Source organism: Protopterus annectens, chromosome 8.part0 (assembly GCF_019279795.1).
Source record: "Protopterus annectens isolate FY-2018-M chromosome 8.part0, PAN1.0, whole genome shotgun sequence".
Taxonomy (NCBI): domain Eukaryota; kingdom Metazoa; phylum Chordata; order Ceratodontiformes; family Protopteridae; genus Protopterus; species Protopterus annectens.
The window spans coordinates 1,360,741,156-1,360,767,265 of NC_056741.1; the positions used below are offsets into that span (position 1 = coordinate 1,360,741,156).

A 26,110-nucleotide genomic window follows, 5' to 3' on the forward strand; every position below is an offset into this window, starting at 1 on the left:
GGAAGCAAGGTCATTAGACAGATGGGGTAAAAGGTCTACACTTCAGCTACTCTCTCAGCTAGAGCTTTAAACTGTCAGTTTCACATGATACAATACCAAGAGTTTATGCTTGATCAGTTAACTAAAAAACTAACCACTGATGAATCTCCTGATAAGAAATATGTATTAGAGATGGTAAATAACATACAACAGGTTAGCAACCATTCCTTAAAATGTGGCTATGATGCACTGGAGGCTTCATTTAGATCAGCCATGACAGGCACAGTGATAAGAAGGCATGCATGGCTAAAGGAACAAGCTTTACCGGATCATGTGAAAGCTAAGTTGCTAGATGCTCCTATGGACAAGACAAGTTTGTTTGGTACACCTGCCCAGCAGGTTATGAAGAAAATGGAAGAAAAAGCAAAATCTGTTCAAACTGTTAAAGATTTCTTGCAGGTTCAACCCCCAAGATTTAGCAGGAACTGGCCTGCCAAAAATTGGTCCTTTCCTGACTCCACAAAATTTCAAAGGGGCAGGAATAGACGTTCCAGAGGCAGAAACCAATCCAGAGGAGGTGCCTACAGAGGACGACAGTGGCAAGGTAACAACAGAGGCACAGACACAGCCACTGCCACTACATCAGCACAACCACAGTGACTTAACCCTAAATCCGCCTACCAGGGAACAAATAGCAGCTCCTCTAGGCGGAAAGTTAACCTTGTTTTCAAAAAACTGGCACTACATAACAAAAGACAAGTGGATTTTACAAACCATAGATCAAGGTTACGGTTTCACTTCCACACTTTACCAGTCAAAGAGGAATGCCAAATCTACCTCCAAATCAAAAACAGAGGCTCTACAGATAATGGAGTTAGCAAACATGAGAGCTGTGGAAAGAGTGCCAACAGCAGAGCAAGGAAAGGGGTTCTATTCCAGACTATTCCTAGTTCCAAGAAAGGAAAAAAGTTGGAGACCAATTCTCGACCTGTCCACCTTAAATACATACATCATTGTCCCAAAATTCAAAATGCTGACCCTACAGCAACTTCTTCCCATGCTGGGCAAGGAGTCTTGGCTGGTAACTCTAGATCTCAAGGAGGCATACCTGCACCCCCATTCGACCAATCTGCAGAAGATACCTCAGATTTCTTGCAGGATCAGAGCATTATCAATTCCCAGCATTGCCCTTTGGCTTATCTACTGCCCAGAGTATTCACAAAATGCCTGGCATCAGTAATCGCCCATTGCAGACTACAGGGAATTCAAATTTACCCATACCTGGACGACTGCCTGCTACAAGGGACAACAAAAGCAAGCTGACAACAGATTTACAAAGGGTCATTTACTTGCTACAAGCACTGGGATACACAGTCAATTTACAAAGTCAAGGCTGATACCATCCCAAACAAGGACATTCTTGGGCGGAATTGGACACAGTAAAACAAATGGCATTCCTGACTACAGAGAAACAAAAGAACTTCCTTTACTTCTTGGCACTAACAAAACTGAACAAGTTAACAGCAAGAAAAGTACTGCAGGCCTTGGGCTACATGGCATCATGCATAATCTTGGTTCCATTTGCCAGACTACATATGAGAAAACTACAGTGGTACCTAAAGAATTTATGGTCCCAACACAGACACAGTCTAGAAACAGAAATCCCACTAATTCCATGCTTAAAACAGGAGTTCCTATGGTGGGCTCAGGCATGCCATTCAAACCCAGGCCTACCCTTTCGCAGATGTCAAGCAAGCCAGACCATCACAACAGACGCTTCAGACCTAGGATGGGGGCCCACTGGACAAATGCGCAAGGATTGTGGACACAGGATCAACTTCACCTGCACATTAACCTAAAAGAAATGCTGGCAGTAAAACTGGCAATCCAAAAGTTCAAACCATTTCTCAAAGAGGGCCAGTTGATAAGGACAGACAACACCACAGTCATGTGGTACATCAACAAACAGGGAGGGACTCATTCATACCCCCTATGCAGAATGACCTTGGAGCTGTGGACCCTGGCACTCAGCTACAACATCCAGTTACAGGCAATATTTGTACCGGGACAAGACAATACTCTAGCAGACATATTAAGCAGAACCACTTGGATGCCCACGAATGGAAGCTGCACCGGACATCTTCAAGACCATCTCAAAGAAATGGGAATGCCACAGATAGACCTATTCGCATCGCCTCTCAATCACCAGCTCAAAAAATTCTGCACAAGGACATTCCACCCACTAGCATGGAAAGTGGATTCGCTCTCCTTCAACTGGAAAGGCCTAACAGCATATGCATTCCCACCTCTTCCTTTGATACACAAGGTACTACTAAAAATCAAAGAAGAACGTCCAAGGATAATCCTGATAGCTCCAAACTGGCCAAGACAACACTGGTACCCACTACTGAGGAGCATGTCTCGAACAATATGTGGCCAATACCCTGATGCCTTTGATGTTAACTCAGAACAACTACAGCATCATACATCCAAACCTAAAACGTTGCAACTGACTGCATGGAACATCACATAGCAGCAGCTAATCCAGAACTTTCCCAAAGAGTTAAAGACATTATTCTTGAAGCACGCAGACCTTCAACAAGAAGGAACTATGCTGGAAAATGGAAAAGGTTTGTCATTTGGAGTACGGAAAGAGGAAAAGATGTGCCAAACATAGATATGCCTAACATTCTGGAGTATCTGGCCGAACTTCTTCATTTAGGCCTGTCCTACTCCTCCATCAAGATACATGCATCAGCTATTTCAGCAGAATACAGCTTTGATCCACCTGTTTATGCTCACCCTTTACTCAGGCTGGTCCGCACAGCGATCAAGAATGTAAAACCTCCAAGGAAACCGCCATTACCAGCTTGGGATTTAAACTTTGTGCTAGAAAAGTTGACACTATCACCTTTTGTACCAGCAGCAACAGCAGACCTACAACACCTGTCATGGAAAACTGCCTTCCTACTGGCAATTACTTCAGCAAGGAGGGTTTCAGAACTACAGGCCTTAATGGCAGTGCAACCCTTCCTAATCTTCCACCAAGATAGAGTGTCCATGAGGACTAATCCTACATTTATGCCCAAGGTGGTATCCAGAGTGTCTTTAAACCAGGCAATCCACCTACCTACCTTCTTTCCCAACCCACAAAACAGAGGGGAAAGAATACTGCATACCTTGGATGTACATAGACAGCTACGCTACTACTTGGACAGAACAAAAATAGCAGAAAGACTGACCAACTTTTGTAGCCTATGCAACAGGAAGGGAAGGAAAAGCTATCTCCAAACAGACAATCTCCAAATGGATAGGAAATTGCATACGATTCTGTTACTCCTTCCATGGAAAACCAATTCCACAGAACATAAGACCTCATTCTACAAGGGCAACAGCCACTACCACAGCCTTCTTTGGCAACCAAAGACATTATTGAGGCAGCTACTTGGACCTCCGTGCATACATTTGCCAAGCATTATAATTTGCCTCTATATTCCAGATCCCGAGCAGGGTTTGCCACTGCTGTACTGCAAGGGATCCTAAACACACCATAATCTACTTTTATCCTCCTCCCTAGTTGGCTATGGTATTCGACTGCAGATGCATCCATGAAGGACATAGTACAGTTTTGTACCTACCATAAATGTAGATGTCCGAACTGGATAGCATCTGCAGTCAGGATTACCTCCCTCCTTCCCTCTGTGGTACTCCTAGGGTGTTTACCCTCCTAATAGCTAGCTGTTGGGGAGTCTTTATGGTGTATTTGTTTGTATATATGTACATACATGCTTATTGTTGTGTTTACCTCTATCTATTTGGAAACATTGGCATCTATCCAAATTTTAGCCTGCAAGAGGGCTACTGGCATCTGGGGCAAGAAACACTGAGGAAAATGGCCGGCTGATGCTTTTATACCAAGACCAACAGAGATGACCTGGTGGAGTGCGACATCAAAGCGACCCGGACTTTGGAATCCGGCCGACTGAAGGGCTGCCTGACGACAGGACAACCCAGTTGTTATGACTGCAGATGCTATCCAGTTCGGACATCTACATTTATGGTAGGTACAAAACTGTACTTTTTTCCCTTCTTTATACATTTTATGCCACTCAGAAGTTATTTCAAGCATTTTCATAAGCATTTTGAGTACTTTTGTCAATATATCACAGTTTTGAACATTTTGTTTAATTAGAAACTCTTCTCTAGTTCGATCCTCAGCTGGGGTGCCTTCTATGCGGAGTCTGCATGTCCTTCCTGTGGTCACGTGGGTTTCCTCTGGGTGCTCCGGTTTCCTCCTACAGCCCAAAGACATGCTGTAGGTGGACTGGACACTCTAAATTGGTTCTAGGTGTGAGTGTGTGCATGAGTGTGCCTTCTGTGGAAGGTTGGGTGCCAGGCTGGCAACTCAACACCGTAAAACTCCACTGCCAAACATGAGTAGACAGGTGATCTGCTGTGGCGACCCTTAACTGGGAAAAGCCGAAAGAAGAAGAAGAAACTCTTTTTGAAAGGTTTTGATGCTTTATTTTATATTTGTTGAGTACAAAAAATCATTTAAACAAGTTTTAGTACCTTGATTTATCTTTCTGACCTAGTCGTTTGAGCTTTGGATGATTCACTTCTGTATATTCCTCCAATTGTGGTTGCACGCCTCATGGTCTTGAAGTTTTTAACTTCGGATCCCATTCTGATACTATGTCGCTTGTCTTGTGTATTCAAATAAGAAGATGAGGCTTGGATGTTCATTTAAGCAGTTTATTACACACAAACATCAGGATGGATGACTGGAACATTAAACATTAAACTTAAATGAACTAACTAACTGACTACTACACACATACATGTTTTCAATCTGGCTGCTCACTCAAAATGGCACTCTTGCTTGCACATGCTCAATACTTATATGCATGTGCCCATAGACTGGAATGGAATGGCTCTTAAAAGTATAACATATGCTCTGATCTACAGTAACTACACAGTTCTGTTTTTGAAGCCTTAACCCTGAGATACATCAAGATGGGGTCAGAGAAACATTCTGAAAGCTGTGTAAAAAGACATTTGTGGAAATAGGAGCTCCTTTGAGCCTAGGATAACCTGATACAGGTAGCTGTTACATTTCTTGGTACATCAAGATGTAGAAGTACAGTACAGACCAGGGACCCTCTCACATATCTGAAAATATGAAAGGTTCAAATAACAAACATGAATTACATTCATGAAACAGACTGAGGTACACTATAAGATACACTTTATTGAAATTTTGCACTATTTGCCCCTCTAACATAAAAGGGACTTCATCAAAATGTTAATATTAAAATGATATCATAAAAAGAATATCTAAATTTGCTTACTACATTTGGAAAGAAATAGTTGCATTTCTGAATTTTGAAAGGAAGTTAGAAATGAATAATGCCATGCTCAAAATGCATAGTGAACAATGGGGTCTATATAAAATCGAACACGTAGAACAGCGAACAATGATTTATCGACCCCATATAAGCAAAAGCTTACAAACTCGAACGCTTAGAACAGCGATTTTTTTTCCAAAAAAAAAAAAACCACTTAAAATATAATATAAAGTGGGGGGCTTCGCACCCCCCTACTTAAATATACCAACTCAGAGATCGCACTACAGTGACGAAAATGGCAAAGTAATGGACGCGGCCAAGTGATTTCTTTCCCAGGGAAAGAATTTGCTTATATGCCGCTTCGTCATTTTGCCTTTCTTCTTTTCAAGTTCGACCAAGACACATTCAAAAGAATGCTTTTTCAGTCATCTAATAGGAACTCAAACAATGTACTAGTACATAATAGTAAAGCAGTCACTATTTAGAATATGCTACCTCACAGATTAAAAGTGGCAATCTTTTATCTTTAAAAGAGGAGAGTGTAATGTATGAGTATATAGCTTTAAGTAATAGGCATCTCTGTTTGAAGTATTTACGTATCATATGGTCTGACACCCTGTGTAGTTCCTATGTAGTGTTTCAGTCTGACATGCATGTTATTGAAACTGGCCATTTAGACATTCTGGTAACCCATATCTCAGTTTATCCTCTTCCCTCTTCCTATGCTCCTTTATCCATCTTTTCCTGTGACTGTCCAGTTGGCCTCCCTTTTTCATCTCCTCTGAGCCCATACCCTCAAACTGCCCCCACTTTCTTCATTTGTAGCTTCTGCTTCTAGACTTCCCTTATCTTCTCCCACATTCTTCCTGTTTAGTCTTTCTGTACTTTTTGTCCTTAGCAAGTCTCTTCTGAAGTTTACCATGATCTGTGAGCATCTTCCCCAATTCCCAGCATTCCTCTCATCTAGTCCCACTCCTCCTCTAACTCGTATACCAAATGCCTCTGCCTATGTTCTCCCATTACTCCATACCTTTCTGCTCTCTGCCTGCCTTCCAGGTCCTAAATTACTGCTTTACGAACCCATCCTCCCAGTAGCTGACTAAGTCATGCCCTCATTTCTCCCACCTCCCTTCACAATCCCACAAACTCCCACTCCAATGAACATCTCCTTCTACTAGCTAAATATCCCACCCCAAAAATTATTTTTTCACCACATGCTGACCCACAACCAATGCACCACACCCACCTTCCTCCATTCTCCATTGACTCTTCTAATATCTTGAATGTCTGTCTCTCTTTTATCCCTATGCATGTATATATGCAATTGCACTAATTTGCTACACTTAATTATGTCACATGCTTAGCATTTGTAGCCCCACGTAGATACTAACTAACCTTCTCCTACAAGAGCTGTTTAGTTGGCTCGTGGTTCAAATATCTTTTTTTTCCCTCCTCTTAGCCAAAATATTTTTATTTAATTCCAGTTAGACCTCTATCCTTAGTCACTAATTGATACTCTATATGTACAGGTGTGGTATAATGGTTAATGTGTTTACCTCACAGAGACAGGCTGCAGGGTTTACATCTCACCATTGAGGGGAATTTCCCAGACTTAAAATGGCCCACAAGGGCAGCTAGCCTAGTGCTTAACTATAAATCTGTGAATCTGGGTTGTATTCAGGCTTTATCCCTATGTGCTAAGGAGCTAGCATCACAACTGATTCCACTATTAAGGTTTTTCCTGAAACATGAAAATAAAGGTGAGGGGATTCTCCATATAGTGCATACTAGATACTAACAGACAACTGACGTAGCATACACAAAGAACTAAGGACAGCAGGCAGAATGACCTACATCTAGTCTTATTCATGAAAGGTAGACAAGGCAGACTAGTCACAAATATTGATACTTTCCAAAGCAGGCGACTCTACTGACCATTGTTATGAAAAGTGCAGCATAACCTTGAGTAGAGTAGGTAAACCTCAGCGTACCATGGTAACAGCGATTAATTCAGTTGGTCTCCCTTTTTCATCTCCCTAGAATGATCTACATCTAGTCTTATTCATGAAAGGTGGACAAGGTAGACTAGGCAAAAATATTGATACTTTCCAAAGTAGGCAACTCTACTGACCATGGTTATGAAAAGTGCAGCATAACCTTGAGTAGAGTAGGTAGACCTCAGTGTACCATTGTGACAGCCATTAATTCGGCCTTTTTAAGAAAGTTTCAACTCAGGAAATCTGTGAAGCCACCACCTGGGTATATGTTTTCAAAGCAGTACATTAGACTCTCATTTCAGAAGATATGGTTTCACTACCCCCTGTACTACATGCTGTGCTTTTTTATTTCCACCCTAGATTTCATTTTGGGGTGACAAGATAAATTGCTTTTTATTCTGTGCAAATACAGTTGTGTGAGGTATTCAACATGAGTAGATACTCAATTAATGTAGATCCTTACTACTAGGTAGCTTCACCATCCCTTATCCATGATAATAAATATAATGTGCAAATAATGCAGTTTTTAATGTGTTAACAATTCCTTAAAATGTTGTTAATATTATGTTTTTCAGAACTGTCTATATCTCTGACTTATAATGTTACTTGAGCTAGAATTTATTATAATAGAAATTGTTAATGATTCTATTTCGGGTCTTAGATTTTTGGCTTATCTCTCAACTACTCTGGTTAACTACTCCGGTCAATGATCAAGAATTCTGAGCAAAACTCAAAATAATGGAGGAGACAAATGCCCCAAATCAGGGGCAAATTGTAAACATTATTGTAATTCACTTAGAATGTTAATAGAAATTCAGGTTTTGCAAAAACATGAATTTTCTGAAGAATAAAAGGTATGAAACAGTAATGTCTGTAATTACTTACCATAATCTTCAGTAATTTACCAAAAATCAAAAATGTTACAAGGGACAGGATAAAAATATCTGGCAAAATCTGGGCATACTGTAAAATCAGGGACAGTTAAAAGATAATGATTCCCAGTCTGTAAAAATAAATGCCATAGCTTATACTGCTGTTTGAAGCATTCCATTCTGGGAATTCAGAATGCTAGGAAGCAATACAAGTCATGGGGGTGTTGCTTTACTTTCAGCCACAGAATGTCGAGATACTGCAGGCAGTAACCAGATGAAAGCAATACTGAGAGCCTGTAGTAGTCATTTACATAATTCAAGAATCTACTGTTATGCAACTGCCTCACTTGGTGGTGTTTTCTCTGGTCTGTTATACTTATGGTGACCCAATTCTCTGAGATTTAAATGTCTGAAAGGTTTATATCAACTCCAACATACTGTGTCAATCACAGGCAATCTTACCTGTAAGAATTATCAGTGTTTTATAAACTGTGTGATGTGTTTGATTTTCTTTAGTGAAATGCTGTCATTTAACACCAGCATCATTGATATCACCTTGAAATACGAGTCTTGTAAAGAGAAATTAAATATAATCTAAAAAAAATAGATTGAATTTAAAGTTACCACCATGTGAATAAAAGCACTGCCTTTTACATGGCAGTTTTTAATCACAAAAGATGATGGTATATAGTGAATGTTTTACAACAGCTAGAAACAACAGTGAAAACTTTAGGCTTTAAATGGTCATTGAAGGAATACTACATATGTTAATATAACATGTTTATTTGGCTCTGCAATTCTTTCAACACATATGTTCTGTGAATCTTTTAACAGGCAAAGACTTCAATGATATAAATGTTGGATTTGAAGGCCGCAGTGGAGGAATGGTTGTCATCACTGTTCTTCTGTCTATTGCCATGTTCTTGCTGATTATTGGCCTGATTGGTACTTTAGCAATGGGCTCACGGAAATGAAGTGATGGAGATGATATTTTAAAAAAAAAGCCAGCAACAAAGTCTTTCTTTCCACGTAAAATAAACAAAAATGATGACAATATTGCATCTTCCCCATTTGTATAATGTGACATTATCTCAGAAATGATCTTCATTTGTAACCATTTTGTGACTATGAATAATAACACATAGTAGTTCCCTGACTAGGATTTAAACATTATTTCTTCTACAGAAATCTGTGTTGCAAGTGATGATAATCACATTCATTGATACAGCAATGAGTATTACATCATTTAAGACAGACAGACCAGAGAAGAGTCAGCGCAGGTTATAAAGAGCTTGTATCAACACAGAATTCCCAGGTAACAGAACAAGTGGCAACCTCGGACAAGGTAGAAGATGCCAGTTGTTGTGAATGGTATCATTTACCTACTGAAAGTAAAAAACATATATTATTTGAACTTTATAAACACATAGCATCTGTACTTGCTTCTATAAATTATAGAGGATAAGTAAAAACTGACATGAAGGATGATACAAAACATATTGAAAATAACATGAATAGTGGGCCAAATTATTTACAGTGCTGAAATATTTATCAGTAGCATGATGTATTTAGATGGTCTTCTTTAATGGAATGTCCTAGGGTTATCCTGATTTCAAACGGTAAGTCTCGGACATTTTGAAAAACTTAGTCAACATTTTCTAGCCATAAGGGTGATATATGCAGTAACTGTGGAAAGGTGTCTCATCAGTGTGGTACACAACTATACTTTAAATAAGAGTCAAAAAATTAAATTATATAATGCTTGTACTAATTAAAGACATATAAATGAATACCATGGTGAACATGAAAACAATAGATTTATCTGTAGTATAACAAACAGATGAAAGAAGAAAAAGATAATTTTAAACCAGTATTTCAACAAAGCATAACATTATATAGATTATTTTAAATAAACTTGCCTCGTCTCTTTCAGTGATATATGTGCATCTTTGAGGTATTTGGGGAAGGTGGCAGGAAGCTTATTTAAGCAGTTCACAGAATTAAGACCAATATGATGGAAAGTAAGCTGCAGGTTTTATTTTAAAATATTTGAACTTTAATATAAATAAAATGTTAATTAAGTATTTTAAGTGAAAACAAACAATAAACATGCTAAGAATATTAATACCTGTAGAACCCAACTTCTGTGATATTGTCTGTCAAGAAGACATCCATGACTAATCAAGATTGCTTATTTCCTCTTTGAAAAAGGCATTCTTATTTTGAGTTATTATTTGAATTCATGTGCTCTTGATATTGGTAAAACTCAGAATAGCCAATACTAATAATGCATTTACACACACGTAATACATAACAAATGTGTAATATTAAGCAGCAGTACTCTCTCTACAGCCAATTAAAATTAAAAGTATGTTTTTGTCTTTTTCACTTATTGTCTTTATTTAAAATTAGTGAACATCTTGCTATGTCTAGAGTTTCAGAAAATGAGATACCTATTATTACCTTCCCCTTTGGTATTTTGTCTAATAAGAGTAAAATACTGCACCTCCTCCTTGTCCTTTTGTTAATTGGACATAAACAGATGAGGAAAATAGACAGCTGTTCGCTTCTGTATACATACATTTAAAAAAATAACTCAATAGTTACACTTATTGGGGAGCAGTATGAAACAGCAAGGAAACAATAAAGTGATCTATTTCACTGAAATGCAGCAGTACCTTCAGTTGGTCAAGAACTCCATTCACCCAGTTTCAAAGCTACACAATTCTTGAAGGGAAAATGCATAATTTTAATTTGTGAATCCTGTTCTTTCAACTTTGTTACAGACTATGATGCTGTTTTAATACAGTGGTGTTTTTAAGTAGTTGTTGCATAGACATCATGGGGTGCATTTATACACACACACACATATATATATATATATATATATATATATATATATATATATATATATATATATATATATATAATTGCAACTGTCTTTAAAACTTTAATGAAGTTATCTGGCCCTGTTGAAAAGCAAATCATTTATATAACTTAATTAACAATATGCCAAAAAATGGGAAGTAGATGGAAATTAATTCTTTACCTCTTAACTAAGTACTATTATATACATTTTTAAAATTAGAAATAAATAGCTATTTTAACTTAAACTTAATTTCATTCACTGCGCATGTTTCACTAGACCATACGACTTCATTCATGGCACTGGTATTGCTTTGGAGAAAAGCTTTATCTTTTCGGAGAGTAAAGCTGTTTTTTTGTATTAAACATTCAAGAGAAAATAAAAATGAATTATGTAATTTTCATTTTTTTACTCCATGAACTATATGAAGTTAATGCCTCTGCCACTTTCAAAAATGTATGTTCAAAGTTTCTTTACTTTTAACCTATAAAATATTCTTTGAATCATGTTTTATGAAGCAGGCATTGAAAAACAGTGCTGTGCTGATGAATCTAAAGGAAAATCTTAACCAATGATTTTGCTTTATTTATATAACTCACACTGATCGAAAAATCATTAGATTATATGAAATATAGATCTGTTATGCAGAATAAAATAAGAATAAAACATATTCTTAAGTAAACTGTAATAGCATTTGTTTAAACTAATATGTAAACATGTTTATACACATTTTTTAAATCTCTATAAGCTGTTGATTTCACTGAAAGGTACTGTGATTTTAAGACAGAAGTGTTCGATTTAGATATTTAGAAGTAAAAAATAAACTTAAGATACCTGTTCATGTTTAAATACTGTAAAAAATATATCTCAGTCAGAGCACATTGGTTTAATCTACTAACAGACAAAAGTCACTTCAAGAGTCACTAAAGACTTGTGTAGTACCCTACTACATACGCTGAGCAGACTTCTTGTGTAGTACAATACTACATACACTGCACAGAATTCTTGTGTAGTACCCTACTACATACAGTGCACAGACTTCTTGTGTAGTATGATACTACATACACTGCGCAGACTTCTTGTATAGTACCCTACTACATACATTGAGCAAATGTCTTGTGTAGTACCCCAATACATAAACTGCACAGACTTTTTGTGTAAGTACCCTACTACATACACTGCACAGACTTCTTGTGTAGTACCTTACTACATACACTGCCCAGACGTCTTGTGTAGTACCCTATTACATACACTGCACAGACTTCTTGTGTAGTGCCCTATTACAATAACTGCACAGACTTCTTGTGTAGTACAATAATACATACACTGCGCAGACTTCTTATGTAGTACCCTACTATATACACTGCACAGACTTTTTGTGTAAGTACCCTACTACATACACTGCACAAACGTCTTGTGTAGTACCCTACTACATACACTGCCCAGACGTCTTGTGTAGTACCTTACTAAATACACTGCGCAGACTTCTTGTGTAGTACGATACTACATAGACTGCACAGACTTCTTGTATAGTACAATACTACATACACTGTGCAAACTTCTTGTATAGTACCCTAATACATACACTGCGCAGACTTCTTGTTTAGTACCCTACTACATACATTGAGCAAACTTCTTGTGTAGTACCCTACTACATAAACTGCACAGACTTTTTGTGCAAGTACCAAACTACATACACTGCACTGACTTCTTGTGTAGTACCCAACTACATATACTGCCCAGACATCTTGTGTAGTACCCTACTACATACACTGCACAGACTTCTTGTGTAGTACCGTACTACATACACTGCTCAGACTTCTTGTGTAGTACTTTACTACATACACTGCACAGACTTCTTGTTTAGTACCCAACACTACTACATACACTGAGCAAACTTCTTGTGTACTACCCTGCTACATACACTGCGCAGACTTCTTGTGTAGTACCCTACTACATAAACTGCGCAGACGTTTTGTGTAAGTACCGTACTACATACACTGCACAAACTTCTTGTGTAGTACCCTACTACATACACTGCCCAGACGTCTTGTGTAGTACCCTACTACATACACTGAGCAAACTTCTTGTGTATTACCCTACTACATACACTGTGCAGACATCTTGTGTAATACCCTACTATGTACACTGAGCAAACTTCTTGTGTAGTACCCAACTACATACACTGAGCAGACTCCTGATGGAGAGATGAAAAGTCAGCAAGTAAAGGAGCATAGTAGTGCTGAAATTGAATTCATCCTCAAGTCATGATGAGTTCCTTTGCAAGGTGGACTCTGTTTTTCACAAAATCTCACTAAGGTGACACTGATATATAGACTGTATTTATATAGCATATATCAAGGACAGAAGTAAATCAAAAATAAAAAAAGATAGCTAGGTACACAAGACCCAGGATAAAAAGTGCCCAATCCTGGTAAGCGCACTGGTGCCAGGACTGGAAAAAATGACAGTGTAGAATCCTCAAAATACGAGAACAATCCTACAATGGGGCCAGGTCAGGCTCGGGGGGAGGATGGCCCCCTGTTGTAGAAGGAAAATGATTGTCCAAAGAAGAGCCATAAAGACGACAGCGTGGACTACTGAGGATAAGAAAGAAATTATGTATTGTTACTATTATATAAAAAGCCCAGAATTTCCAGACACAAGATATACAAAACGATTAAGAGAGAAATTACAGGAAAGAAAAATACTTCCGCAGGAAAAACTGTCACAAGCTTCAAATAAAAATTTGCTTTCATTAATACAACAGATTTTTGAAAAACAGTATATAGATCAAGAAATTTTGATCTCTTTGGAAAAAGAAGCCTCTGAGGAAGTGAGAAAATATAAACAACAAAACCTAGAGATATTTGAAACATTTAAAAAAGAAATATGGACATGGGAAAGAGAGAGATTTGATACGGTGCAATATTTATGCAAAGGAGAAAGCCAAGTTAGCTAATATACAGAAGGCAGTTTCAAAGATATTCAAAGAAGAATACAGGCAAAGGCATCCAGATATGGAAAATTTCACAATAAAAATACTAAAAGCACAAATATTTAATGTAGAAAAGATGATCAGTAAAGTAGAAGTTAAAGAAACAGAAGTTGAAGTTATGGAGTGCCTGCGAAGTGAAGGATTTAATGTAGAATGTCTAAAACAGAATACATCACAGCATGATGGAGAGAGTCCCCAGAATAAGGAAAAGCAAGAAGATCAGGAGACATGTGAAGAAGAAATATGGACAGGGGAAAGGAAATGAGATTTAATATGGTGTAATATTTATGCAAAGGAGAAAGCAAAACTAACTAATACAAAAAGAGCAGCACCAAAGATATTTGAAAAAATATATAGGCAAAGGAATCTGGATATAGAAAACTTTACAATACAAAAAATAAGAAGATTAAGAGGAAAAGTAGAAAAAGCGATTAGTAATGGAGAAGTCAAAGAAATAAAACTGAGGTAATGGAACAGCTGCAAAGAGAAGGATTCAGTGTAGAAAATCAAATGCAGAAAGTACCACAACAGGATAGAGCAATAGATATCCAGATTAAGTGGAAACCAGTGGAACAGGAAGCGACAGGTCAGGTGCCATATCAAGATATTTTGGAGCCTTCCACAGGAAACCAGTATAAAAGTTCACTTGAAGCTAAACAGGAAGGAAAGGAACAAGAAACTGTGGAAACTCTAATGCAGTCAATGTTCAGGAGTGATAGGCCAGTGAGTTTCCATATGACAAAACAACAGATGACACAGGATGAAATTGAAGAGAATGTGCCACAAGAAGATGTTATAGAACTTTCTATAGAATGCCCGCAGGAAATGGAAAACAAAGGATGTGCCCTCAGTATGGAAGAAAAGGAGTTAAGAGAAGAGTTGCTTGATTTAATAGACAAAGACAGATATATCAAGATCAATGAGAGAAATAGACTGCAGAAGGTTAATAAAACCCCAAAAGTCAGAAGTTTGATAAAACAAATAAACACAGTAATTAGGACTGTCCATAGAGAGCCATACAATATAACAGAAGTAAACAGAATATATTACTGTGCTGCTAAATTAATAACTGATAAAATTCTACCACAGGAACATAGGGTAGCGAGGGTAAAGGGGGGTAAAAGCGAATACTATCGTGGAAATATCGAATAGAGAAAACTATAAAGCAGCTAAGACAAGAAGTGCCATTGTTAGAAGATTATAGAAGAGGGAACAGATCAACAAAAATATTAAGAAAGCTAGATATGATAAAAACAGTGAGCAGTATTAGAACAGAACGGGATCTATTATGCACTATTGGCGATAACAAACTAAAAGTTTCAAAACAGGCGGAAAGACTTAGATAAATATAAGGGAAAAGCACAAAATAAGTAATTTACTGATGACCCAAAAAGTTTTATAGAGAACTGGAAAATAAGGTAAAATGAATTGATAGACCGCCAAAAAAAGAGGAAGTAGATACATTTTGGAGAAGTATCTATGAAGATCCTGTGGAACACAACAAAGATGCTAAAGGGATAGAAGAAGTAAAAGAAAGAATAAGAAGTCTAAAGGTAAGGATATGAAATGGGATGAAATAACAGCCAGAGAGACTGAAACAAAGTTGAGAAGAGCCTCTAATTGGAAAACCCCAGGCCCAGATGCAGTACCTAACTTTTGGCTTAAAGTATTAACTTCTTTACATGAGGATCTAGCCATGAGTAAGAACTATTTATATGCACACCCCGAACAGACACCGCACCAGTTAACAACAACAAAAACAATGCTCTTACTTAAGAGTGAACCTGCAAGCTACCCTAAAAATTATAGACTAATAACTTGTCTTCCGATGATGTATAAACTATACACGGGGATTGATGATGACAGAGTTGATAGTCATTTAGAAGAAAACTCAATTAAAGCAGCAGAACAAAAGGGCAATAAAAGAAAGTCATATGAAACAAAGGATCATTTGTTAAAGAAAATATGACCAATACCTGCTAGGTAAAGGACCCTCGGTTCAGTAAAGCACAATGAACAATATTAAAACTGCAGTCTTTTATCTTGTCTGTCTTTCGTTGCATTAAAAAGTTTTGGATTTTAAGGACTACCTCGTAGCGTTTCAATCAAGCAGCATGTGGTGCGCACCTCTGTTATTTTTTTAATAAAGGATCATTTGTTGTTAAATAAAGTTATAGTGGAGAACTATAAGAAAGGGAAGAATCTAAGTATGGCACGGACTGACTATAAAAAAAGCATTTGATAGTATCCCACATTCATGGATAAAAGAGTGCTTAAAATGTATAAGGTACATCCTACACTGATTGATTACATTACAGTAACCATGAAACAGTGGCAGACCACTTTGCAATTAAGCCATGATAAAAGACAGATTATTATCCCAAGGATAAAAAATCCAAAGGGGGTATTCCAGGGTGACTCCCTGTCACCGTTGCTATTTTGCCTTGCCATTAATCCATTAAGCTGTTTACTTAACAGCTTAGGTCATGGCTATAATTTGGCTTCTAGAAAACAACAAAGTCTAATGACCTCTCGTCTTCTCTTTGTCGATGTTTTAAAAGTGTATATATAGCTCATCAGATGAGGAACTGAAAGCACAGCTGCAGGTTGTCAATTTTTTTCAGATTATATTGGAATGTCTTTTGGTCTTGATAAATGTGCAAAAGCAATCTTAAAAAAAGGAAAATTGCAGCACCAGAAAAACTTCAGTTTGGGACAAGAATGTGATATAAAAGAACTTGAGCAAGAGGGGGTGTATAAATACTTGGGAATTGATGAAGGCTCAGCAATAAAACATGAACAAACCAAACACACGCTCGAGGGACTAAGTGCACGGTCCAAACCAACGCGAAAGGGTAAATCCAAAAATGGACCAGCACAATGGTATAGCAGCAAAATTTAATTAGTTGTAAAAGTGAAAGCCATTAAAAATGGCTAACAAGCAAGCAAACCGGCTTCGGCTGTACAAAGCCTTCTTCTGTGCTAAAAAGCAAATGTTGAATAGTTAAGCAGCTCCCAACATCCTGGTGTTATATAGAGAGACATTTAAAGGCACATTACAGAAATAAGTAATGACTGGATAATGTACACATATCATGAATAGTAACTGATGAATATAGTAATAATAATACAAATCAAAAATCACCAAAATAAACTCATGTACATATGAAATATTAAAAGTAAATACATCCCAAACAATATACATAAGGAAGTAGGTTGACATATTATTCTGTTTCATTAAGGCCAGGTTTGAATAAAGCCCCTAACCTGGTTATCCACATATTTTCCATGTTATTAAATTTAGCATGCCAACCTGCTTTAAAGTTCCTATGCATTTGGATTTTGTCTATAATAACAAATTTAAAAAAAGCTGTGGGATGATTAATGGTGTGTTTATAGTTTGTAGTGATACGAATTGTCAACTACCTTACCATATGGGCACCACAGAGTCTCTTTATATAGAGTGGGGCATTTTAAGTTGTTCTCTTACATATATATTTTTTACCATCAAAGTAACTTTCCACAATTAATAGGGTTAACATAGTGCACAACCATATATATAAATATAGACTTAATTGTTTATATTCAAGTTGATATAATTGTTCTTTTTGGGTCAAGAATTGTGTTGTGACATACTGTCTTATCATGGACCTAAGTGGAATTTTGCAAGGACTATTGGCTGATAAAGATAACCTGGAAGCTTTTGGCTTTAACACTAGGGGGTCAACTAGTTTAAATAACAGTGAAGTGGACTCCAAACAGAAATGTGGGTTAGTTTTTCAAAAACTGACCAGAAACATGAAGTCCCTAAGGTCTAACATTTGGCACTTGAAATTATTCAAGGCCTACAAACTAAAAGATATTACACCTAGGGGGCTCAGGATCAGTCTTCAACCTCTAGTATCAAGCACTGATGCCCAGCTATCACAGGATTGGGCTTCAGCCCAACATCAGGCCTCAATGCTTTTTGTGGATACTCTAACTAGTTATTATGAAAGAACCATTGAATCTCAAATATCAGAAATCCAAAAAGTGTACCTTGAAGCCCAGTTATTTGAAACTGAAGCATTTTTCAAAGAATATAATTCTGATTTAGCCAAAGACTTGGCTAATTTGGAACAACTGATTAAGAGGAAAAACACACAAATTCAATAGGGACTTGTCGGATTACGACAAAGGCAAACCGTTTGTTACATCTAAGTATGTCAGGTTCACAGACAGAGCTAATAAAAGTAATCATGGTAGAAAGAGGCCCAGATCAATATGAAGAAGGACAGAATCTACCCTTAGTGGCACATCAGAGGATGAAACTTCCTCTGTTACAGACTATGATGTCCCTTCACGCCAGGTGTCCCCAGCTGCCAAGAGAAAACAGCCTGTCCCTTTAGACATAAGACACGCAGGGGTGGCAGAAAGCATAGAAACAGATACAGGAACATCCAGTTTACAGGTTCTATTACAACAGATTGTGAAACAGTGAACAATGTACACAATATTTCATCCTTTGAATTATCACCTGTACATTACCAAGTACTAAATAAAGGTCTTAATTTTGTCCCCACTTCATCTGTTTCTGAATACACTTTGTTAAAATATGTTAATGATTTTTGTGGATTGGTAAATCTCAAGATATTTTTTTCAGATCATGACACTACTCAAAGATCTACTGGTTTCAAATTTGGCAAATCAGAATTCACACCACCTATGGATAAACATGTTTCTATCTTTAAGGTATGTGTCATCAAAGATTTACATTTTTCCACAATATACCAACCTACCACAAATAACCTTACTCAAGCAGAGAGATCTGCTCTAACTGAACTTCAACTTAATCATGATATTGTCATCACTCCAGCAGACAAGGGGGGAGGTATTGTTGTTATGGATCACAGCAAATATAAGGCTGAGGCTTACAGACAGCTGTCTGATGCTCGCTATTATATCCAGATGGTTGTGGATCCCACACCTAATTTCAAAGCACAGATAGACTCTTTGTTGGATTTAGCCACAGAAGAAGGTATTATTAGTAAACAGGTTGACAAAAAACAAAGTGGTGGAACCTATGCCGCAATATTTATACCTTCTTCCTAAAATCCATAAAAACTCCACTAATCCTCCAGGTAGACCTATTGTTTCTGGGAGAGGCTCTTTAACTGAACCACTTTCCGCTTTCCTCACGTATTATTTAAAACCATTACTGTCTAATGTTAGATCAAGTATACAAGACACCACGGAATTTCTTAACATCATTCAAGATTCACAATTAGAAGCGGATTGGTGGTCATGTACCCTAGATGTTTCATCTTTATGCATGAGCATCCTCCATGATGCTGGCATTGCTGCTATCTCTTATTGGTTGGACAAATCTGAATCATATTCCACTGGTTTCAACAATTTTCTTGTCAAACTTACTGAATATGTGCTGTGTAAAAACATTTTTTACTTTGATGGACATCCATATTGGCAGATTAAAGGTACGGCAATGGGGGCTTCCTTTGCCCCCATATATGCTGATTTATTTATGGGATTTTTTGAGCAAACATTTATATATGATGCACATCATAATCTACATATAAATCATTTGGATATCTGGAGAAGATATCTAGATGATTGTTGGATGGTGTGGCGTGGGGATGTTTGATTTTGTCAGGTATCTTAATAACAATCCTTTTGATATACAATTTAAACATAGAATATCAAGAGATTGTTTTTTTGGATGTTGTCATTTCCAGATTGGAAGATCACACATTGGCCACTACTGTTCACAGGAAGTTTCCTCAGTATAATACATTGCTACATGCAACAAGCTCTCACCCCCGCCACATCATCCGAAACATTCCAAAATCCCAATTTTTGCGTATGAAACGCATATGTTCCTCAGAAGAACAACATCAAGTTTGTGCACAAGATCTGTCAAATAGGCTTTTTAACCGTGGATATTCTAAGTATCATATCTCTCAAACCATTGATCAGACTAGTCAGATGGCACGCTCAAACTTATTACAATACCAACATTTGAAGCATGATGACAAATCCAATTTTGTGCAGCCGATAAGGTTTGTAACCACTTTTGGAAACAACACATTCAGATTCAGGGAAATTATTAACAGACATTGGGACATACTAAAATCTCATGAACTTCTGAATGACATATTACCAGATAAATGTGTCTTCTCATACCATAGCAGTCGCACTATACATTCTCGTTTCACTCACTACAAGAGATATACACCAGTGACTACAGTCCAAACCACCTTATTTGGTGACCCTTTGGTGGGGTGTTTTCCTTGTGGACATTGTAGTGCCTGCCAACATATCCTCAAAACTAAGGAATTTTCAAGTAAAAATACATCACAGGTATACAATATTAACATCTTTGGGAATTGCAGTTCGGATTGGGTCATTTATTTGGCCACATGTACCTGTTCCTCTTTTTATGTGGGGCAGACGTCCAGGCCAATCAAATTGAGGATTAGTGAACACCTTAGTGCTATTAGAAACCACCGATTGTCTAATGCCCTCTATAAACACACCATTAATCATCCCACAGCTGTTTTTAAATTTGTTATTATAGACAAAATCCAAATGCATAGGAACTTTAAAGCAGGTTGGCATACTAAACTTAACATGGAAAATATGTGGATAACCAGGTTAGGGGCTTTGTTCAAACCTGGCCTTAATGAAACAGAATAATATGTCAACCTACTTCCTTATGTATATTGTTTGGGATTTATTTACTTTTAATATTTCATATGTACATGAGTTTATTTTGGTGATTTTTGATTTGTATTATTATTACTATATTCATCAGTTACTATTCATGATGTGTGCATTGTCCAGGCATTACTTATTTCTGTAATGTGCCTTTAAATGTCTCTCTATACAACACCAGGATGTTGGGAGCTGCTTAACTATTCAACATTTGCTTTTTAGCACTGAAGAAGGCTTTGTACAGCCGAAACCGGTTTGCTTGCTTGTCAGCCATTTTTAATGGCTTTCACTTTTACAACTAATTTGCTGCTATACCATTGTGCTGGTCCGTTTTTGGATTTACCCCTTCAGCAATAAAACATGAACAAATGCGAATAAAACTTAGTAAGGAGTACTTTAGATGACTTAAATTAATCCTGAAAACAGCACTGACATCTAGGAATAAGATCCAAGCTATAAATAAATTTGCTCTTCCTGTCCTAACTTATAGTTTTGGAGTGACTGACTGGCCCCAAAAAGCATTGAACAGATTGGATATTAAAACAGGAAGGATGCTCCATGCTCACCAAATGATTTATAAAAATCAGTGTATACCAAGATTATACATTCCCCGTTCTGAAGGAGGGATTGGCCTCCTTGAAATTGATTACATGTATAGATCTGCAATCATGGGACTCCACACATATCTACTGACCTCACAAGAAAACAAATGTGGTAAAAGTTTTGAAACATGAGGAGAATAAATCTAAGATGACATCTCTGCTTAATTTAGCAGAAGCATATCTACGTCAAGCAGGAATGGAAATCAAACCAGAAGTGGATAAAAACCAGGCAGCAACTGAATGTGCTAAAAAACAAAAGAAAGAATATACGGTAAAGGACCAGATGGGAAGGCAAGAAATGTGGAAAAAACATAAATATAGAAACTTCTGGAAGAGCCTCATGTTGATCAAGAATGAATGCAGGAATGGTTAAGGAGAGGTGAATTTACATCAAGAAATGAAAGGTTAATATTGGCAGTCCAAGACAGTGGGCTACGTACACTCTGGTTTACTAAGTCCATTGAACATGAGGGAGAAACAGACATATGTAGGTTCTGTGGAACCGAATTTTGAAACAGTCACAGACCTTACTGCTGGTTGCGACTCTAATGGCAGAGGGACTGTATTCTGAAAGGCATAATTATATGCCGAGATTGTTACACTGGAGATTGTGCAAACATTATGGTATCGAAGTGGCTGAAAAACACTGGAAACATGAGCCTCAGAGAAAATTATAAAGTTTACATCACATGGGATCACCCAATACCAACAGTCCAAAAGATAGATGCTAGAAAACCGGATATAGTGGTCCAAGAAAAGAAGAAAAAAGTAGCATTGATCATTGAAATTGCCACACCTAGTGACTATAGTGTCTTGGGCACAGATCTGTAGGCAGAAACAAGAGCCATGTGGAAGAAAGATACCCAGACAGTTTCAATAGTAGTAGGAGCAAGTGGTCTTATAAAAAAGAATTTACAATCGTATTTAGATATGTTACCAATTCATGTACGAATTGCAGAAGGAGTCATTACTGGGCACATTGCGGGTGCTGGGAAGAGTACTTTTGGCCAACACCAAAGAGTGAAACAATACTAATTTCATGAACTTTAATCGTACTTTGTCTTAGAAATGGGGTCCATTCCTGTCTTGGTATTAGAAACCCAAAAGACTTGGAGAAATTGAAAAAAGCAGACTTATTGTGTAGTTACCATACTACATACAATGCACATATTTTTTTCTGAAATATTAAAGGACAGTTGTGTAGTGTATACTGAATGTTTGAAGCAACATTTTATAACAAATTACATGAACAGTGTTAAAATTGTGCTTTCTGTGTTAGGTTTACCTTAAGCAAAATGTTGCGCTTGTTTTATGATTTCATTTCACCAGCAAAAACAGTTACTATGACTTTTTCAGAGAGATTTTACAAAGTCATCATAACCATATATACATAGATGACTGTAATACAAAAATTCCTGAGTTCAGACTTTGCGTCCTCCAACAACGTACTGTATACTACTATTACTATCAAAACTAAAGAATGCTACTAATACGCAATACGATTACAAAACAGGCAAATCATAAAAACTGCATTAGAGATCTACAAATAGTAGTAAAGAGATCTACAAATAGTAGTAAACAACAACTTCAACTTTGACCAGTGTGTATCAGCCAAATTCACTACAGTGATATCATTGTACCATTTTATGTTCATTGTGTGGTTTACTATTGCAGACAATCTTAAGAAACTCTGCTGCAGGCTGAAGTCAGATGTCCAGCCAGATTTTTAGCACTCAGCACTCTCCCTGCCTCGAATAGGCTGATTCTTGTTATAAAATGTGGTATGAGCCCATCCATCTTTATTTCTTACCACATTTATCATATGTAGAGAAAGGCATTTGATCACTCTGTCCAGCCTAGGTCATAACTGTGAACCAAAAAGTACCCTGTAGGGTACCGTCTTTATCTCTTACTTATTTTATGGTTACCATCATCTGCTTCTTTGGGATTTGTTTTTTCACAAATACTTCTGTGGTGTCTCCTGATATAATGCCATTGGGTTTGCTGCCTAAGGCAGCCAAGCACACTTGTGAAAGGCAATTTTTTAAAAAGACAGGAACAGTAAGTGTGTATATTGTCTTGAGATGGATCAAAATGCTAGTGCTTGCAAAATCTCTCAAGGGTTCAAGCCAAAGACCTTTCCCATGAGATACATTACTATACAGGTCTGGTTCAAAGAAAGAAGCTCGTGGCCTGCTAACCAAAGTCTCTCATGTCTTCAGACAGCAGTCAACCAGATGCACCCACAAAAGAAGGGCAAGTATAAGAAATACTGGAATCCCATACAATCTGACGGCCTCTCTAAAGATCATAGGGATGAAGTCTCCAGTACCACAAAGGTGCTTGACCAGACCCTACGCCTAATGCCTACCTTAGCAGAGGCCTCTAATGCAGTTCCTTTAGAGGGTCCCATGACATTGGCTGTTAATATGTCTCACTGTACTGAACAATTCTTGGATTTGACAGGGGAGGATAAGCAGACATCTGATCCAGAATATCAATTTATTATTAAGGAGGAGAATGGTTTACCTTTGCTCTTTGTAGCGCAGGATGTCCATGGACTTCCTGAAGCAAGACAAACTACTATGACCTGTCCTGCACTTCCCTCCCCCCACAACTCTTCAATAGTTGCTTGAGGAAACTTTTTTTGGTACTTAAGGATGTGTGTCTGCCAAGTAAGACTCCTGAATACCATGATTGTTGAGGTATATGCGTTTTTCCGTATATGTCACGTAACCTATCCTTGTCATTGGGAAGCATTTTACATCCAGGAGCAAGTCTGGTTCTGGGCACACAGTGTCTGGGTCTATCACTGAGTTTTTATACAGGAATTTGTGGTAAGTCTGTATCCTGTAAAACTGGCCAAATCTCTTTAGCGTAGGGGGATCGGAGTCAAAGGACACCTAAAAGGGCTTCTTGGACTGCAGGAGTAGGAACAGGTTTGGAATCCCAAACCCCAGAAGTTCCATGGCTTTATTCTATGACAGCGAAATGTGACATCAGACCAGACAAGAGAAAAAAGTGCTCATCTCTGAAGCTCTGAACAGATGTCAGACCTTAGCTTGCAACAGAGTTCCACATGGTTATGACTGTAATACTGACCACATTAGAATACCTGTAATAATGGTAATTACTCAACTGTACTATATTTCACTTATTTGACCTATTATTGAATATTGTGCTGCAAGTGGGGTAAGCTGCTTCTTCCCATAGAACAAGGGGGTTAGGATTACCTGATCTGAAAGGTGTTTTAACACCTTTATTGAATTATCGCATAAGACACAGGCAAACATACATTTATATAAAAGAAAAACCATGCTAACATGTTCATAGTTACATACATCACATACCTTTTTTACACAACTATCATCAACCCAACATTACATAATTCCTCCCTTCCCTTAAACCTCTGTCCTCCTACAAAACATGTATTGCTCCAATAATTTCAGTTTTTTTAATACAATTTGCTTCTACTCTTTTTATAAGATCCCACTTCCAGTTCTTAAAATAAAATATTCATTACTTCAGATACAGTTGGGTATGGACTTTGATTTCCATTTTCTAGTAATTGTTTTTTTTTTTGCAGCCACCAGAAATAAACTTAATAAGGCTTTACTGTTTCTAGGCAATTCAGATCCCATATCCCAGCTCAAAAAATAATTTCCTTAGTCACAGCCATTTGCTCATTCAACATTTCTGGCAAATCACTCTATAGGGAGTTTTTTAAAGTCTGCCAATTCATTACACTCCCAAAACACATGTCCTCAGTTGCCTCTTTCTAACCCATCACACTCTTACATTTGCCATCTACATGAGAAAATGTATTTTGGAGTCTGCTTGGGGCATAAAAATACCTTTCCAAACACTTACAAGCAAAAATCCTAAATCTCTAGACTTTGTTGCATATTTTGCACCCATACACAAGTCCTCCTATTGTTTCTTTGTGAATTGCTTACAAAATCTATCTTCCCAATCTTTTCTATCCTCCCCTGATTGATTTCTATAGTTGTCAAACAGTATATGTCCTACTAATTATTCCTTTTTTAACAGCAGTTTCTGTTCTACATTCAATAAAAACTCAACTAGTACAGGTCTTTCACATAGGATTCCTCTATCCGTTTCTCTTTGCCTATACACTGATATCACACCCTGATGATGAAAGCAGTGTGTCTAGCCTGTAGTCTGAATGTCTTTTTCGCCTCTTCCCATTCTGTTATCTTTGCCTCTCTAGTTATATGCTCCCAATACCTTCATTACTTTGCCAGTTTTCTCCATTAAATTTCAACCCCCTCTTGCCAGTTCTCTGTACCCATAATTGCAGTCATTCCTATCAGCAGAATCTCCTATCTCCATTCTTGTGTTGGTTTGGTTCTTAGAAAACTTTCTGTTACATTTATGAATGTAATATTCTGTATGCCTGTTGTTATTCTCCTTAAGGATCTGCATCCATAATCCCACTCACTCCTTATATCTTGAATCCCCCCACACACTTCATCATCATCTGTTTCTACTTTGAATTATAACTTTCAGCTTGTGTTATGTCTATGAGCCTTAACTACATAGTTGTAAAATATCCCTTCAAATCAGGTAATCCTAACCCCCTTGTTATATTGGAACAGTCAGCTTATCCCACTTGACCCATGCCCTCTTCCCCTTCAAGATAAAATCCTTCAGCTCTTTATTAATTACTGTCTATAACTTCTGTTCTTTATCAAACAATTACTTTTATCATCCAGG

At 37.4% G+C, this 26,110-nt stretch overlaps 1 protein-coding gene across 1 annotated transcript in view; it reads left to right on the forward strand.

Annotated features, from left to right (window-relative positions):
- UPK2 (uroplakin 2) overlaps positions 1 to 9,189 on the forward strand; it is a 260,794-nt gene extending 251,605 nt beyond the window's left edge. The window contains exon 7 of the mRNA XM_044079442.1: positions 9,031 to 9,189. Within this exon, the coding sequence (XP_043935377.1) occupies positions 9,031 to 9,170 (140 nt within the window). The 3' untranslated portion in view covers positions 9,171 to 9,189. The remainder of the gene's footprint in view (positions 1 to 9,030) is intronic.
- The last annotated feature ends 16,921 nt before the right edge of the window (positions 9,190 to 26,110 follow it).